General features: G+C 48.0%; 2 protein-coding genes across 2 annotated transcripts in view; both read right to left on the bottom strand.

Moving 5' to 3' along the window:
• LOC143725693 (uncharacterized) overlaps positions 1 to 8,775 on the bottom strand; it is a 74,354-nt gene extending 65,579 nt beyond the window's left edge. The window contains exons 1-6 of the mRNA XM_077218318.1: positions 8,727 to 8,775; positions 8,066 to 8,322; positions 6,735 to 7,078; positions 5,667 to 5,939; positions 4,940 to 5,567; positions 3,698 to 4,075 (exon numbers count right to left, since the gene is read on the bottom strand). Of these exons, the coding sequence (XP_077074433.1) occupies positions 3,698 to 4,075; positions 4,940 to 5,567; positions 5,667 to 5,939; positions 6,735 to 7,078; positions 8,066 to 8,322; positions 8,727 to 8,775 (1,929 nt within the window). The remainder of the gene's footprint in view (positions 1 to 3,697; positions 4,076 to 4,939; positions 5,568 to 5,666; positions 5,940 to 6,734; positions 7,079 to 8,065; positions 8,323 to 8,726) is intronic.
• LOC143726040 (uncharacterized) lies at positions 244 to 3,669 on the bottom strand. The gene is made up of 4 exons (XM_077219025.1): positions 3,488 to 3,669; positions 2,372 to 2,555; positions 1,574 to 2,065; positions 244 to 733 (listed from the first exon to the last, which is right to left on the bottom strand). The coding sequence occupies exons 1-4, from the start codon at positions 3,667 to 3,669 to the stop codon at positions 335 to 337; spliced, it is 1,257 nt and encodes a 418-aa protein (XP_077075140.1). The 3' UTR covers positions 244 to 334.
• Positions 8,776 to 15,803: the final 7,028 nt, after the last annotated feature.

Raw genomic sequence — 15,803 nt, 5'->3', positions numbered from 1 at the left:
AAAACTTGCACTTTAAAAAAAAAAAAACTTTTCAGGACCCCTAATAACCATTGACAAGAAAAATAAACCACCAAGATGCTTAAGTTTTCCTCTGATAAACTCAGATACCCCTTGAAATGATTACAGGAAAAATAAGTGGTAACTTGGGCAATCAAAATGGCAACCTTGGAAACGTTTCAGGGATATTAGATATACATTAAGAAACATTACGCAAAAGAAATCTTAGAATAAACAAAACAAACATTTCCAGAAATATAACTGGTTTTATTGACTAAAATCAAGATCTGAAAGTTAAATCTAGTCATCTCTGAGTGCTCAATATTGACATATTTAGTCAACTTCCCATCAACCTAAGTGGGGACAAGGCTAGACTTTTCAGATGGGACATGGCTGGACGATGTAAACTTCCCTTCAACCTCAGCAGGGACTTGGTTTGATATGTCAACTTCTTATCAACCTTAGTGGGGATGTGGCTGGATGCTGCATATTTCCCACCAACAACAGTAGAGGCATGGCTGGACTCAGTGAGCTTCCCATCAACCTCAGCAGGGACTTGGCTAGACGCTTCAGCTGGGACACGGCTGGATGCGGTCAACTTCCCATTAACCTCAGTGGGGACATGGCTGGATGCTGCCAATTTCCCATGAACATCAGTGGGGACATGGCTGGACTCATTGAGCTTCCCATCAAGCTCAGCTGGGACATGTCTGGATGCTGTCAGATTCCCATCAACCTCAGCAGGGACAATGCTGGATGAGGTCAACTTCCCATCAACCTCAGCAGGGACATGGCTAGACTCTTCAGCAGGGACAAGGCTGTTTGCTGCCAATTTCCCATCAACCTCAACAGGGACATGGCTGGACTCTGTGAGCTTCCCATCAACCTCAGCAGGGACAAGGCTGGATGCTGCCAATTTCCCATCAACCTCAGCAGGGACAAGGCTGGATGCTGCCAATTTCCCATCAACCTCAGCAGGGACATGGCTGGATGCGGTCAAGTTCCCATCAACCTCAGCTGGGAACAGGCTGGATGCGGTCAAGTTCCCATCAACCTCAGCTGGGACAAGGCTGGATGCTGTCAACTTCCCATCAACCTCAACAGGGACATGGCTGGACTCCGTGAGCTTCCCATCAACCTCAGCAGGGACAAGGCTGGATGCTGCCAATTTTCCATCAACCTCAGCTGGGACATGGCTGGATGCTGTCAACTTGTCAACCTCAGTGGGGACATGGCTGGATGCGGTCAACTTCCCATCAACCTCAACAGGGACAAGGCTGGATGCTGTCAACTTCCCATCAACCTCAACAGGGACATTGCTGGATGCTGCCAGTTTCCCATCAACCTCAACAGGGACATGGCTGGACTCCGTGAGCTTCCCATCAACCTCAGCGGGGAGGCTGGATGCTGCTAATTTTCCATAAACCTCATTGGGGACATGGCGGGATGCGGTCAAATTCCCATCAACCTCAACTGGGAAAAGGCTGGATGAGGTCAACTTCCCATCAACCTCTGTGGGGACATGGCTAGACTCTTCAGCTGGGACATGGCTGGATGCAGTCAACTTCCCATCAACCTCAACAGGGACATGGCTGGATGCAGTCAACTTCCCATCAACCTCAACGGGGACATGGCTGGATGCTGCCAATTTTCCATCAACCTCAGAAGGGACATGGCTGGATGCGGTCAACTTCCCATCAACCTCAACAGGGACAAGGCTGGATGCTGTCAACTTCCCATCAACCTCAACAGGGACATTGCTGGATGCTGCCAATTTCCCATCAACTTCAGCGGGGACATGGCTGGATGCTGTCAACTTCCCATCAAGCTCAGCTGGGACATGGCTGGACTCCGTGAGCTTCCCATCAACCTCAGCTGGGACAAGGCTGGATGCTGTCAACTTCCCATCAACCTCAGCTGGCACAAGGCTGGATGCTGCCAATTTCCCATCAATCTCAGCGGGGACGTGGCTGGATGCAGTCAAATTCCCATCAACCTCAGCTGGGACATGGCTGGACTCCGTGAGCTTCCCATCAACCTCAGCTGGGACATGGCTGGACTCCGTGAGCTTCCCATCAACCTCAGCTGGGACATGGCTGGATGCGGTCAACTTCCCATCAACCTCAGCAGGGACATGGCTGGATGCGGTCAACTTCCCATCAAGCTCAACAGGGACATTGCTGGATGCTGCCAATTTCCCATCAACCTCAACAGGGACATGGCTGGACTCTGTGAGCTTCCCATCAAGCTCAACAGGGACATTGCTGGATGCTGCCAATTTTCCATCAACCTCAGCTGGGACATGGCTGGATGCAGTCAACTTCCCATCAACCTCAACAGGGACAAGGCTGGATGCTGTCAACTTCCCATCAACCTCAACAGGGACATTGCTGGATGCTGCCAATTTCCCATCAACTTCAGCGGGGACATGGCTGGATGCTGTCAACTTCCCATCAATCTCAGCGGGGACGTGGCTGGACTCCGTGAGCTTCCCATCAACCTCAGCAGGGACAAGGCTGGATGCTGCCAATTTTCCATCAACCTCAGTGGGGATATGGCTGGATGCGGTCAACTTCCCATCAACCTCAGCAGGGACATGGCTGGATGCGGTCAACTTCCCATCAACCTCAGCAGGGACATGGCTGGATGCGGTCAACTTCCCATCAACCTCAACAGGGACAAGGCTGGATGCTGTCAACTTCCCATCAACCTCAACAGGGACATTGCTGGATGCTGCCAATTTCCCATCAACCTCAACAGGGACATGGCTGGACTCCGTGAGCTTCCCATCAACCTCAGCAGGGACAAGGCTGGATGCTGCCAATTTTCCATAAACCTGATTGGGGACATGGCTGGATGCGGTCAAATTCCCATCAACCTCAACTGGGAAAAGGCTGGATAAGGTCAAATTCCCATCAACCTCAGCAGGGACAAGGCTGGATGAGGTCAACTTCCCATCAACCTCTGTGGGGACATGGCTAGACTCTTCAGCTGGGACATGGCTGGATGCAGTCAACTTCCCATCAACCTCAACAGGGACATGGCTGGATGCTGCCAATTTTCCATCAACCTCAGAAGGGACATGGCTGGATGCGGTCAACTTCCCATCAACCTCAACAGGGACATTGCTGGATGCTGCCAATTTCCCATCAACTTCAGCGGGGACATGGCTGGATGCTGTCAACTTCCCATCAATCTCAGCGGGGACGTGGCTGGACTCCGTGAGCTTCCCATCAACCTCAGCTGGGACAAGGCTGGATGCTGTCAACTTCCCATCAACCTCAGCTGGGACAAGGCTGGATGCTGTCATCTTCCCATCAACCTCAGCTGGGACAAGGCTGGATGCTGCCAATTTTCCAACAACCTCAGAAGGGACATGGCTGGATGCGGTCAACTTCCCATCAACCTCAGCTGGGACATTGCTGGATGCTGCCAATTTCCCATCAATCTCAGCGGGGACGTGGCTGGATGCAGTCAAATTCCCATCAACCTCAGCTGGGACATGGCTGGACTCCGTGAGCTTCCCATCAACCTCAGCTGGGACAAGGCTGGACTCCGTGAGCTTCCCATCAACCTCAGCTGGGACATGGCTGGACTCCGTGAGCTTCCCATCAACCTCAGCTGGGACAAGGCTGGACTCCGTGAGCTTCCCATCAACCTCAGCTGGGACATGGCTGGACTCCGTGAGCTTCCCATCAACCTCAGCTGGGACATGGCTGGATGCTGTCAACTTCCCATCAACCTCAGCTGGGACAAGGCTGGATGCGGTTAACTTCCCATCAACCTCAGCTGGGACAAGGCTGGATGCTGTCAACTTCCCATCAATCTCAGCGGGGACGTGGCTGGATGCTGTCAACTTCCCATCAACCTCAGCTGGGACAAGGCTGGATGCTGTCATCTTCCCATCAACCTCAGCTGGGACAAGGCTGGATGCTGTCAACTTCCCATCAACCTCAGCAGGGACAAGGCTGGATGCTGCCAATTTTCCATAAACCTCATTGGGGACATGGCTGGATGCGGTCAAATTCCCATCAACCTCAACAGGGAAAAGGCTGGATGAGGTCAACTTCCCATCAACCTCTGTGGGGACATGGCTAGACTCTTCAGCTGGGACATGGCTGGATGCAGTCAACTTCCCATCAACCTCAGAAGGGACATGGCTGGATGCAGTCAACTTCCCATCAACCTCAACAGGGATAAGGCTGGATGCTGTCAACTTCCCATCAACCTCAACAGGGACATTGCTGGATGCTGCCAATTTCCCATCAACTTCAGCAGGGACATGGCTGGATGCTGTCAACTTCCCATCAATCTCAGCTGGGACATGGCTGGACTCCGTGAGCTTCCCATCAACCTCAGCTGGGACAAGGCTGGATGCGGTCAACTTCCCATCAACCTCAGCTGGGACACGGCTGGACTCTGTGAGCTTCCCATCAACCTCAGCTGGGACATGGCTGGACTCCGTGAGCTTCCCATCAACCTCAGCAGGGACAAGGCTGGATGCTGTCAACTTCCCATCAACTTCAGCTGGGACATGGCTGGACTCCATGAGCTTCCCATCAACCTCAGCAGGGACAAGGCTGGATGCTGCCAATTTTCCATCAACCTCAGAAGGGACATGGCTGGATGCAGTCAACTTCCCATCAACCTCAACAGGGACATGGCTGGATGCAGTCAACTTCCCATCAACCTCAGAAGGGACATGGCTGGATGCGGTCAACTTCCCATCAACCTCAACAGGGACATTGCTGGATGCTGCCAATTTCCCATCAACCTCAGCAGGGACAAGGCTGGATGCTGTCAATGTCCCATCAACCTCAGTGGGGACATGGCTGGATGCTGCCAATTTCCCCTCAACCTCAGCAGGGACAAGGCTGGATGCTGCCAATTTCCCATCAACATCAGTGGGGACATGGCTGGACTCAGTGAGCTTCCAATCAACATCAGCAGGGACATGGCTGGACTCAGTGAGCTTCCCATCAACATCAGAAGGGACAAGGCTGTTTGCTGCCAATTTCCCATCAACCTCAACAGGGACATGGCTGGATGCAGTCAACTTCCCATCATCCTCAGGGGGGACACGGTTGGATGCGGTCAACTTCCCCTCAACCTCAGCAGGGACATGGCTGGATGAGGTCAACTTCCCATCAACCTCAGCAGGGACATGGCTGGATGAGGTCAACTTCCCATCAACCTCAGCAGGGACATGGCTAGACTCTTCAGCAGGGACAAGGCTGTTTGCTGCCAATTTCCCATCAACCTCAACAGGGACAAGGCTGGATGCTGCCAATTTCCCATCAACCTCAGCAGGGACATGGCTGGATGCAGTCAACTTCCCATCAACCTCAACAGGGACAAGGCTGGATGCTGTCAACTTCCCATCAACCTCAACAGGGACATTGCTGGATGCTGCCAATTTCCCATCAACTTCAGGGGGGACATGGCTGGATGCTGTCAACTTCCCATCAACCTCAACTGGGACATGGCTGGACTCCGTGAGCTTCCCATCAACCTCAGCAGGGACAAGGCTGGATGCGGTCAACTTCCCATCAACCTCAGCTGGGACAAGGCTGGATGCGGTCAAGATCCCATCAACCTCAGCTGGGAACAGGCTGGATGCGGTCAAGTTCCCATCAACCTCAGCTGGGACAAGGCTGGATGCTGTCAACTTCCCATCAACCTCAACAGGGACATGGCTGGACTCCGTGAGCTTCCCATCAACCTCAGCAGGGACAAGGCTGGATGCTGCCAATTTTCCATCAACCTCAGCGGGGACGTGGCTGGATGCTGTCAACTTGTCAACCTCAGTGGGGACATGGCTGGATGCGGTCAACTTCCCATCAACCTCAACAGGGACATGGCTGGACTCCGTGAGCTTCCCATCAACCTCAGCGGGGAGGCTGCATGCTGCTAATTTTCCATAAACCTCATTGGGGACATGGCTGGATGCGGTCAAATTCCAATCAACCTCAGCAGGGACAAGGCTGGATGAGGTCAACTTCCCATCAACCTCTGTGGGGACATGGCTAGACTCTTCAGCTGGGACATGGCTGGATGCAGTCAACTTCCCATCAACCTCAACAGGGACATGGCTGGATGCAGTCAACTTCCCATCAACCTCAACGGGGACATGGCTGGATGCTGCCAATTTTCCATCAACCTCAGAAGGGACATGGCTGGATGCGGTCAACTTCCCATCAACCTCAACAGGGACAAGGCTGGATGCTGTCAACTTCCCATCAACCTCAACAGGGACATTGCTGGATGCTGCCAATTTCCCATCAACTTCAGCGGGGACATGGCTGGATGCTGTCAACTTCCCATCAATCTCAGCGGGGACGTGGCTGGACTCCGTGAGCTTCCCATCAACCTCAGCAGGGACAAGGCTGGATGCGGTCAACTTCCCATCAAGCTCAGCTGGGACATGGCTGGACTCCGTGAGCTTCCCATCAACCTCAGCTGGGACAAGGCTGGATGCTGTCAACTTCCCATCAACCTCAGCTGGCACAAGGCTGGATGCTGCCATTTTCCCATCAATCTCAGCGGGGACGTGGCTGGATGCAGTCAAATTCCCATCAACCTCAGCTGGGACATGGCTGGACTCCGTGAGCTTCCCATCAACCTCAGCTGGGACATGGCTGGACTCCGTGAGCTTCCCATCAACCTCAGCTGGGACATGGCTGGATGCGGTCAACTTCCCATCAACCTCAGCAGGGACATGGCTGGATGCGGTCAACTTCCCATCAAGCTCAACAGGGACATTGCTGGATGCTGCCAATTTCCCATCAACCTCAACAGGGACATGGCTGGACTCCGTGAGCTTCCCATCAAGCTCAACAGGGACATTGCTGGACGCTGCCAATTTCCCATCAACCTCAACAGGGACATGGCTGGACTCCGTGAGCTTCCCATCAACCTCACCAGGGATAAGGCTGGATGCTGTCAACTTCCCATCAACCTCAGTGACATTGCTGGATGCTGCCAATTTCCCATCAACTTCAGCGGGGACATGGCTGGATGCTGTGAACTTCCCATCAATCTCAGCGGGGACGTGGCTGGACTCCGTGAGCTTCCCATCAACCTCAGCAGGGACAAGGCTGGATGCTGCCAATTTTCCATCAACCTCAGCGGGGACATGGCTGGATGCTGTCAACTTGTCAACCTCAGTGGGGATATGGCTGGATGCGGTCAACTTCCCATCAACCTCAGCAGGGACATGGCTGGATGCGGTCAACTTCCCATCAACCTCAGCAGGGACATGGCTGGATGCGGTCAACTTCCCATCAACCTCAACAGGGACAAGGCTGGATGCTGTCAACTTCCCATCAACCTCAACAGGGACATTGCTGGATTCTGCCAATTTCCCATCAACCTCAACAGGGACATGGCTGGACTCCGTGAGCTTCCCATCAACCTCAGCAGGGACAAGGCTGGATGCTGCCAATTTTCCATAAACCTCATTGGGGACATGGCTGGATGCGGTCAAATTCCCATCAACCTCAACTGGGAAAAGGCTGGATAAGGTCAAATTCCCATCAACCTCAGCAGGGACAAGGCTGGATGAGGTCAACTTCCCATCAACCTCTGTGGGGACATGGCTAGACTCTTCAGCTGGGACATGGCTGGATGCAGTCAACTTCCCATCAACCTCAACAGGGACATGACTGGATGCTGCCAATTTTCCATCAACCTCAGAAGGGACATGGCTGGATGCGGTCAACTTCCCATCAACCTCAACAGGGACATTGCTGGATGCTGTCAACTTCCCATCAATCTCAGCGGGGACGTGGCTGGACTCCGTGAGCTTCCCATCAAACTCAGCAGGGACAAGGCTGGATGCGGTCAACTTCCCATCAAGCTCAGCTGGGACATGGCTGGACTCCGTGAGCTTCCCATCAACCTCAGCTGGGACAAGGCTGGATGCTGTCAACTTCCCATCAACCTCAGCTGGGACAAGGCTGGATGCTGTCATCTTCCCATCAACCTCAGCTGGGACAAGGCTGGATGCTGCCAATTTTCCAACAACCTCAGAAGGGACATGGCTGGATGCGGTCAACTTCCCATCAACCTCAGCTGGGACATTGCTGGATGCTGCCAATTTCCCATCAATCTCAGCGGGGACGTGGCTGGATGCAGTCAAATTCCCATCAACCTCAGCTGGGACATGGCTGGACTCCGTGAGCTTCCCATCAACCTCAGCTGGGACAAGGCTGGACTCCGTGAGCTTCCCATCAACCTCAGCTGGGACATGGCTGGACTCCGTGAGCTTCCCATCAACCTCAGCTGGGACATGGCTGGACTCCGTGAGCTTCCCATCAACCTCAGCTGGGACATGGCTGGATGCTGTCAAATTCCCATCAACCTCAGCAGGGACAAGGCTGGATGCTGTCAACTTCCCATCAACCTCAGCTGGGACAAGGCTGGATGCGGTCAACTTCCCATCAACCTCAGCTGGGACAAGGCTGGATGCGGTCAACTTCCCATCAAGCTCAGCTGGGACATGGCTGGACTCCGTGAGCTTCCCATCAACCTCAGCTGGGACAAGGCTGGATGCTGTCAACTTCCCATCAACCTCAGCTGGGACATGGCTGGACTCCGTGAGCTTCCCATCAACCTCAGCAGGGACAAGGCTGGATGCTGCCAATTTTCCATAAACCTCATTGGGGACATGGCTGGATGCGGTCAAATTCCCATCAACCTCAACTGGGAAAAGGCTGGATGAGGTCAACTTCCCATCAACCTCTGTGGGGACATGGCTAGACTCTTCAGCTGGGACATGGCTGGATGCGGTCAACTTCCCATCAACCTCAGAAGGGACATGGCTGGATGCGGTCAACTTCCCATCAACCTCAACAGGGAGAAGGCTGGATGCTGCCAATTTCCCAGCAACCTCAGCAGGGACAAGGCTGGATGCTGTCAAATTCCCATCAACCTCAGCGGGGACGTGGCTGGACTCCGTGAGCTTCCCATCAACCTCAGCAGGGACAAGGCTGGATGCGGTCAACTTCCCATCAACCTCAACAGGGAGAAGGCTGGATGCTGCCAATTTCCCAGCAACCTCAGCAGGGACAAGGCTGGATGCTGTCAAATTCCCATCAACCTCAGCAGGGACATAGCTGGATGCGGTGAACTTCCCATCAACCTCAGTGGGGACATGGCTGGATGCTGCCAAATTCCCATCAACCTCAGCATGGACATGGCTGGATGCTGCCAATTTCCCATGAACCTCAGCAGGGACAAGGCTGGATGCTGCCAATTTCCCATCAACATCAGTGGGGACATGGCTGGACTCAGTGAGCTTCCCATCAACATCAGCGGGGACATGGCTGGACTCAGGGAGCTTCCCATCAACATCAGAAAGAACAAGGCTGTTTGCTGCCAATTTCCCATCAACCTCAACAGGGACATGGCTGGACTCTGTGAGCTTACCAACATCCTCAGGGGGGACACTGTTGGATGCTGTCAACTTCCCCTCAACCTCAGCAGGGACATGGCTGGATGCGGTCAACTTGCCATCAACCTCAGGGGGGACATGGGTGGATGCGGTCAACTTGCCATCAACCTCAGGGGGGACATTGTTGGATACGGTCAACTTCCCATCAACCTCATCAACCTCAGCAGGGACATGGCTGGATGCAGTCAACTTCCCATCAACCTCAGCAGGGACAAGGCTGGATGCTGCCAGTTTTCCATCAACCTCAGCTGGGAAAAGGCTGGATGCGGTCAAATTCCCATCAACCTCAACAGGGACATTGCTGGATTCTGCCAATTTCCCATCAACCTCAAAAGGGACATGGCTGGACTCCGTGAGCTTCCCATCAACCTCAGCAGGGACAAGGCTGTATGCTGTCAAATTCCCATCAACCTCAGCAGGGACAAGGCTGGATGAGGTAAACTTCCCATCAACATCAGCTGGGACATAGCTGGACTCTTTACCTGGGACACTGCTGGATGCGGTCAACTCCCCATCAACCTCAGGAGGGACATTGCTCGATACAGACAATTTCCCATCAACCTCGGCAGGGACACGGCTGGACGCGGTCAACTTCCCATCAACCTCAGTAGGGACATTGTTGGATATGGTCAACTTGCCATCAACCTCAGGGGGGACATTGTTGGATACTGTCAATTTCCCATCAACCTCAGCAGGGACATGGCTGGATGCTGTCAACTTCCCATCAACCTCAACAGGGACATGGCTGGACTCCGTGAGCTTCCAATCAACCTCAGCAGGGACATGGCTGGATGCAGTCAAATTCCCATCGACCTCAGCAGGGACATGGCTGGATGCAGTCAAATTCCCATCAACCTCAGCAGGGACATTGTTGGATACGGTCAACTTCCCATCAACCTCAGCAGGGACATTGTTGGATACGGTCAACTTCCCATCAACCTCAGCAGGGACATTGTTGGATACGGTCAACTTCCCATCAACCTCAGCAGGGACATTGTTGGATACGGTCAACTTCCCATCAACCTCAGGGGCGACATGGCTACACTCTTCAGCTTGGACATGGCTGGATATCAACTTCCCATCAACCTCAGCTGGGACATGGTTGGATACGGTTAACTTCCCATCAACCTCAGCAGGAAAATGGCTGGACTCTTTAGCTGGGACATTGCTGGATTCTGTCATCTTCCCCTCAACCTCAGCAGGGACTTGGCTGGATACTGCCAATTTCCCATCAACCTCAGGGGGGATATTGTTGGATACGGTCAACTTCCCATCAACCTCAGCGGGGACATGGCTAGCATCAGTGACCCTCCTATCAACCTCAGCAGGGGCATTGTTGGATACGTTCAACTTCCCATCAACCTCAGCTGGGACATGGCTAGACTCTTTAGCTGGGACATGGCTACACTCTTCAGCCGGGACATTCCTGGATGCTGTCAACTCCCCATCAACCTCAGAGGGGAAATGGCTGGATGCTTTCAAATCCCCATCAACTTCAGCTGGAAGAGGGTTGGACTCCAACTTCCAATCAATATCTGAAGAATATTGGTGCAACAAAAAGAAACAATATTAGTACCCTCCTCAGGGTCAATTAACCTCATAGCACTAGCACAAGTGTTACCTTTTTGGACAGTTAGCCCAGATGCATTCTGCAAAGACATCTCAACAGCCATTTTACACTTCACTACCACTGGCCATGTTGGATTTTGTTTGTTCACACAAGGTCTAGACAAGGGACCATCTGGAAAAAAATATTTTTAACTTTCACAAGGCGTGATGACTTATATTAAACTTAACTTTGCATAGTGTAAAAAATTATTTTAACCACTATATAAGATTTACAAACCTTTGCTCTCCAAGCGTACTTGTTCAATATCAGTCCGGTATAAATTACGCCCGACTGGAGAAGCAAATCCTGAAAAAAAGATGTAAGGTTAAAGAAAAAAGCTACACATATATTTAACATTTGAAACATTACACTGAGGTGAAAACAGCTTTACCATTGGGCACCAGTTGGTGACACAAAAAGACCAAAAACATAAAGTTGGAAATTGCCATCTTGTTTACAGATTAAACAATCATCATCCTATCTATGCTTTCTAAAAACAGTCTTCACGCCAGGGCTTTTAAAATAACACAGATTTTCATCACCTGGGTTTCTTGTTACAGTGAAATTAGTGACAGATGATCTGCTCGTTAACATTCCCGTGCACTCATTGGTTGGTTGAAAAATCTCTGTTGTAATTTGCTACATTTATCTTTCCCTATCTATATAAACACATCAGATTATATGATTTTTTTTCTATTAAACCAAACAATTTTGACACAAAACAAAGTTGAATTAAAGTGACAACATCTGAACAGATAAATAAAGGGGGAAAGTGTCAAAAGAGTCAAACATAGTAAATGATCACAGCATTTAACTTATTTAGCTAATTACTGGACAAGCTACTTATTAAAAAAAAATAACACTGTTGCTACTTTTAACAGATCGCTATTCTTTAAGCAGTGGACAAATCAAAGTTATTTGTCAAGAATATCACACTGCAAAAAAAAAAAAAAAAATCTTCCTGAGTATCTAAACATTATTAAATCAAGATACATTTAGTTGAGAATCAAGATGGGTTTAGATATTAAGTTTCGTTGTCTGAAAAATCATCATAATGAGTTTATGCTGAACACAATAACAAATTCTGCCAGTGGAGTCTGAAAATTTTAATTTTAAAAGTAATTTTATTTTTCTAAGCTGACTGACAGATTTATTTTAATCATAACCTCGCTTAATATTGTTGTTGTTTTTTTCTTTCATAAAACAATAATTCATATCTTAAGTCATTTTGCTTAAGTAAATAATCTTGATTTAATTAATTTTTCAATATTTGTACTGGAAAATGACAAAAATACTGAGGGAAAGAAATCATGCAATGACAATCTTGCTGTGTAAATGATGATGATGATGCTGAAGTTTTCAGAGTTCGGGGGCGCAGTGGGTTGTGTGCGCGTGCACAGGTGTGAGTTCAATGACTTCTGCGGCATCTCAGCAAATACTGTCAAATCAGATCAATTACCTGTCAAACATTTACACGCATTGAGTCAAGAATCCTGTGACTTTCACAAGACAGCACTGACTGAAACCTTTCATGGTATTACCATGTTGAGAACATGTTGAGAACAGAAAGGGTTAGTTCACCCAACAATTTAATAAAAACACTTAATAAAGGCCTTCGGAAGCAAAGCGATGTGTTTTTGTAAGATAAATATCCATATTTATAACATTATAAACTATAATTACTGTTAAGCTAAATTTGAAATTGAAAAATATATGTATATTTATCATTGTTAAATAAAGAAAGATAAAAAGAGATTTGAGATCAAAATAAATGCAGCCTATTGGTTGTGAGCTTGTATAAGCTGTGACCCAATGCGAAGGCTGCATCCTTCGAAGGCCATATTTGAAAGCCGATTGCGTCACTGAGGAGCGATGAAGGATGTCCCAATTCAAAGGCTGCACCCTACGAAGGCCGCATTTGAAGGCCGATTGCGTCACAGCAGCGCGACGAAGTATGTCCCAATTCAAAGGCTACATCCTTCAAAGGTCGCATTTGAAGGACGATTGCACCACCATGGAGCGATGAAGGCTACCCTGATTCAAAAGCGCCGCCAAATGCACCCTTCGTTTCTCCGTGAAAGAAAGGATACATAAATGGATCCTTAGTGGCCTATCCTACCAAGTCATTGCGCACCGGTGACAATTTTTGTTCTGCATTGTTCTTGTCGCCTAGCAACTGTGGCAGCTACCGATGATGAGCGGGAGTAACATTTGAACTGCACTTTTCTATATTCAACTGGGTTTTATATTCAAATAGGGTTGAAAACCTGTGTAAAGATATTCACCATGGTCCATTTATGTACATAATAAAAATAATACACTAGCCTACAAAATCGCATCAAGGTAAGATATAAGTGAACATTTGAACATTAAATATATATATATATATATATATATATATATATATATATATATATTATATATATATATTTGCCTATGTATGTTTTCTTTTCATATTTCATTTCATTTTTATGTAAGTTAACACCCAATACTTGAACAGTTAAAAGTGTAATCCGGCAATTCAGGAGTCTCTGAATCGGGACGCAGCACCAGCTCCTGCCATGGTCTTGGCTAAGCCGAAAATACATGATCCGGCGGCGCAGGGGGTGAAACATCCTCACCATGTCCTTGTAGTGGATTTTTCCCTAAACCTAACCTAATAAGGTCTTTAGTTCCCTTTTATTTGGGGTGCCCAGTCTTCACCCAAGCGTCTACACGTCGACACCCAAGCGTCTCCAAATCGACACTTAATATCTGCTTAGATATTATAATTGTGCTTAGATTAATAACCGGGAACACTTCCCATAAATCCTGATGTACTTTGTACATCATAAGAAGGATGGCGTCTACGCTAATATTAGTCTCTCTGTTAATCCCGAGGTTTACAGCAGTTCGCCGGATCCAGGCAGTATCCAGATCTGATGGAGGACCATCACATGGACACGACGACAACACATCCCTGAAGTGCCAGCCTCATCAACACTGTGAAGGCCTCATGGACACCTCAACAAACTCATCTCCATACCGGCGTGATGACTCCGATACCCTAACCAGATGAACTGGATAAATATTGTGAAAGTTCTGATCCAATCTGACTTCTGACCTATAATGCTGCCTAAATCATAATCATACACTGTTCGTTCATTGGCCAGAGGAGGACTGGACCCCTGACTGAGCCTGGGTTATCCCAAGGTTTTTTTCTCCATTCTGTCACTGAAGGAGTTTTGGTTCCTCGCCACTGTTGCCTTTTCACATTTCTTCCCCTTTGTCGCCATTGGCTTTTGGCTTGCTTAGTTGGGGACATTTAATTTGGTACTATTACAACATTATTTTCCTGTTATCTCTGTAAAGCTGTTTTGAAACCATCTGTATTGTAAAAAGCGCTAAATAAATAAAGGTGACTTGACTTGACTTTACATGCGGAGTCCCTCAAGGCTCAATTCTTGCGCCACCTATTCAACTTGTACATGCTTCCAATGAAACAAATAATTAGAAAGAACCAAATCGCTTACCACAGCTATGCAGACGATACACAGCTCTACTTAGCCCTATCGCCTAACGACTACAGCCCCATTAACTCCCTGTGCCAATCCATTGATGAAGTAAACAGCTGGATGTGCCAAAACTTTCTTCAGTTAAACAAAGACAAAACTGAAGTCATTGCGTTTGGAAACAAAGATGAAGTTCTCCTGGTGAACGCATACCTTCAGTCTAGGGGTCAAACAACTAAAAATCAAGCCAGGAATCTTGGTGTGTCTCTGGAGTCAGACCTTAGTTTCAGTAGTCATGTCAAAGCAATAAATAAATCTGCATACTGCCATCTGAATGTGCTATATAAATAAACTTGCCTTGCCTTCCCATTTTAGTCAACCCAATATTATAACTATGCTGACTGCAGTCATTACACACATGACTGGCAGTCTTCTGTAATAAAGGCCAGCAATTTTGTTCTATTTTTAATATCAAAAATAAAATACAAAACTCAATTACAAAAAATAGGACAAATACAATAGAACAAATAGAAAAAAAATACAAATTAAATAAGCTTTTTCAGGTATAGCCTAGGTTTATTTAACATGCTGTAGTAAGAAATACTAAAGAAATTGAATACTCAAATATGAAAATAAAACACTATGGTATTCACTTTATAAATTAAATAAAAAAATTGATTCATATTAAAGATACAAAAGAAATTGTCAAAGCAGTGTGTAATTTTTTAATTTTTTTTATTAATGGCAAGCTTATGAGGCTGCCGTCCCTTTAAGAGTGAATGCACGGATCTAATACACGGTTACACATCCTATTCACTCCTAACGGTTTACGCTTGAATAAGACAGACTGTTTACATGAATACTCCACATGACTGAATACTTCTGGGGTGTACTCCAGAAAGCAAGGTTATCTCGCTCTTAAGAAAAATGGGTCTAGATTAGGTTTACTCACTGTGTAACAATAGCAGAACCCTTTTTATAAGGTTGCATAAAGAACCATGCTTTGAAAGTGTTATATAGGACGTTAATAGTGTTATAAATAACATTTTCTACAATATCTATTTTCATTAATATGAGAATATTCATATTATTAATTTTAGTATTATAAATATTATTTATTAATATTATTTATTAATATTGTTTTTAAGTCCTCTATCTGCCTGCTCTTATCTATGTTGCCTCTATTTGGGTGTTACATAAAAAAGAAATCAGCATTTTGTGTCAGTTAGGTACTTTTATTTTATTTTTATTG

Source organism: Siphateles boraxobius, unplaced genomic scaffold (genome assembly GCF_051911475.1).
Source record: "Siphateles boraxobius isolate OS27281-9 unplaced genomic scaffold, OSU_SipBor_1 77, whole genome shotgun sequence".
NCBI lineage: Eukaryota > Metazoa > Chordata > Actinopteri > Cypriniformes > Leuciscidae > Siphateles > Siphateles boraxobius.
The sequence above is the reverse complement of the archived record's forward strand: the minus strand, read 5'-3'. Positions and strand labels throughout refer to the sequence as shown.

Excerpts from the sequence above, each read along its gene's own strand:
- LOC143726040 (XM_077219025.1), bottom strand. The coding sequence starts at position 3,669 with ATGTCCCAGCTGAGGTTGATGGGAAGCTCACGGAGTCCAGCCTTGTCC. Across the intron at positions 2,066-2,371 it reads CCAGCAATGTCCCTGTTGAG|CTCACGGAGTCCAGCCATGT; the intron begins GTTGATGGGAAG and ends GTTGATGGGAAG. Across the intron at positions 734-1,573 it reads CCAGCCATGTCCCTGTTGAG|GTTGATGGGAATCTGACAGC; the intron begins GTTGATGGGAAG and ends GTCCCTGCTGAG.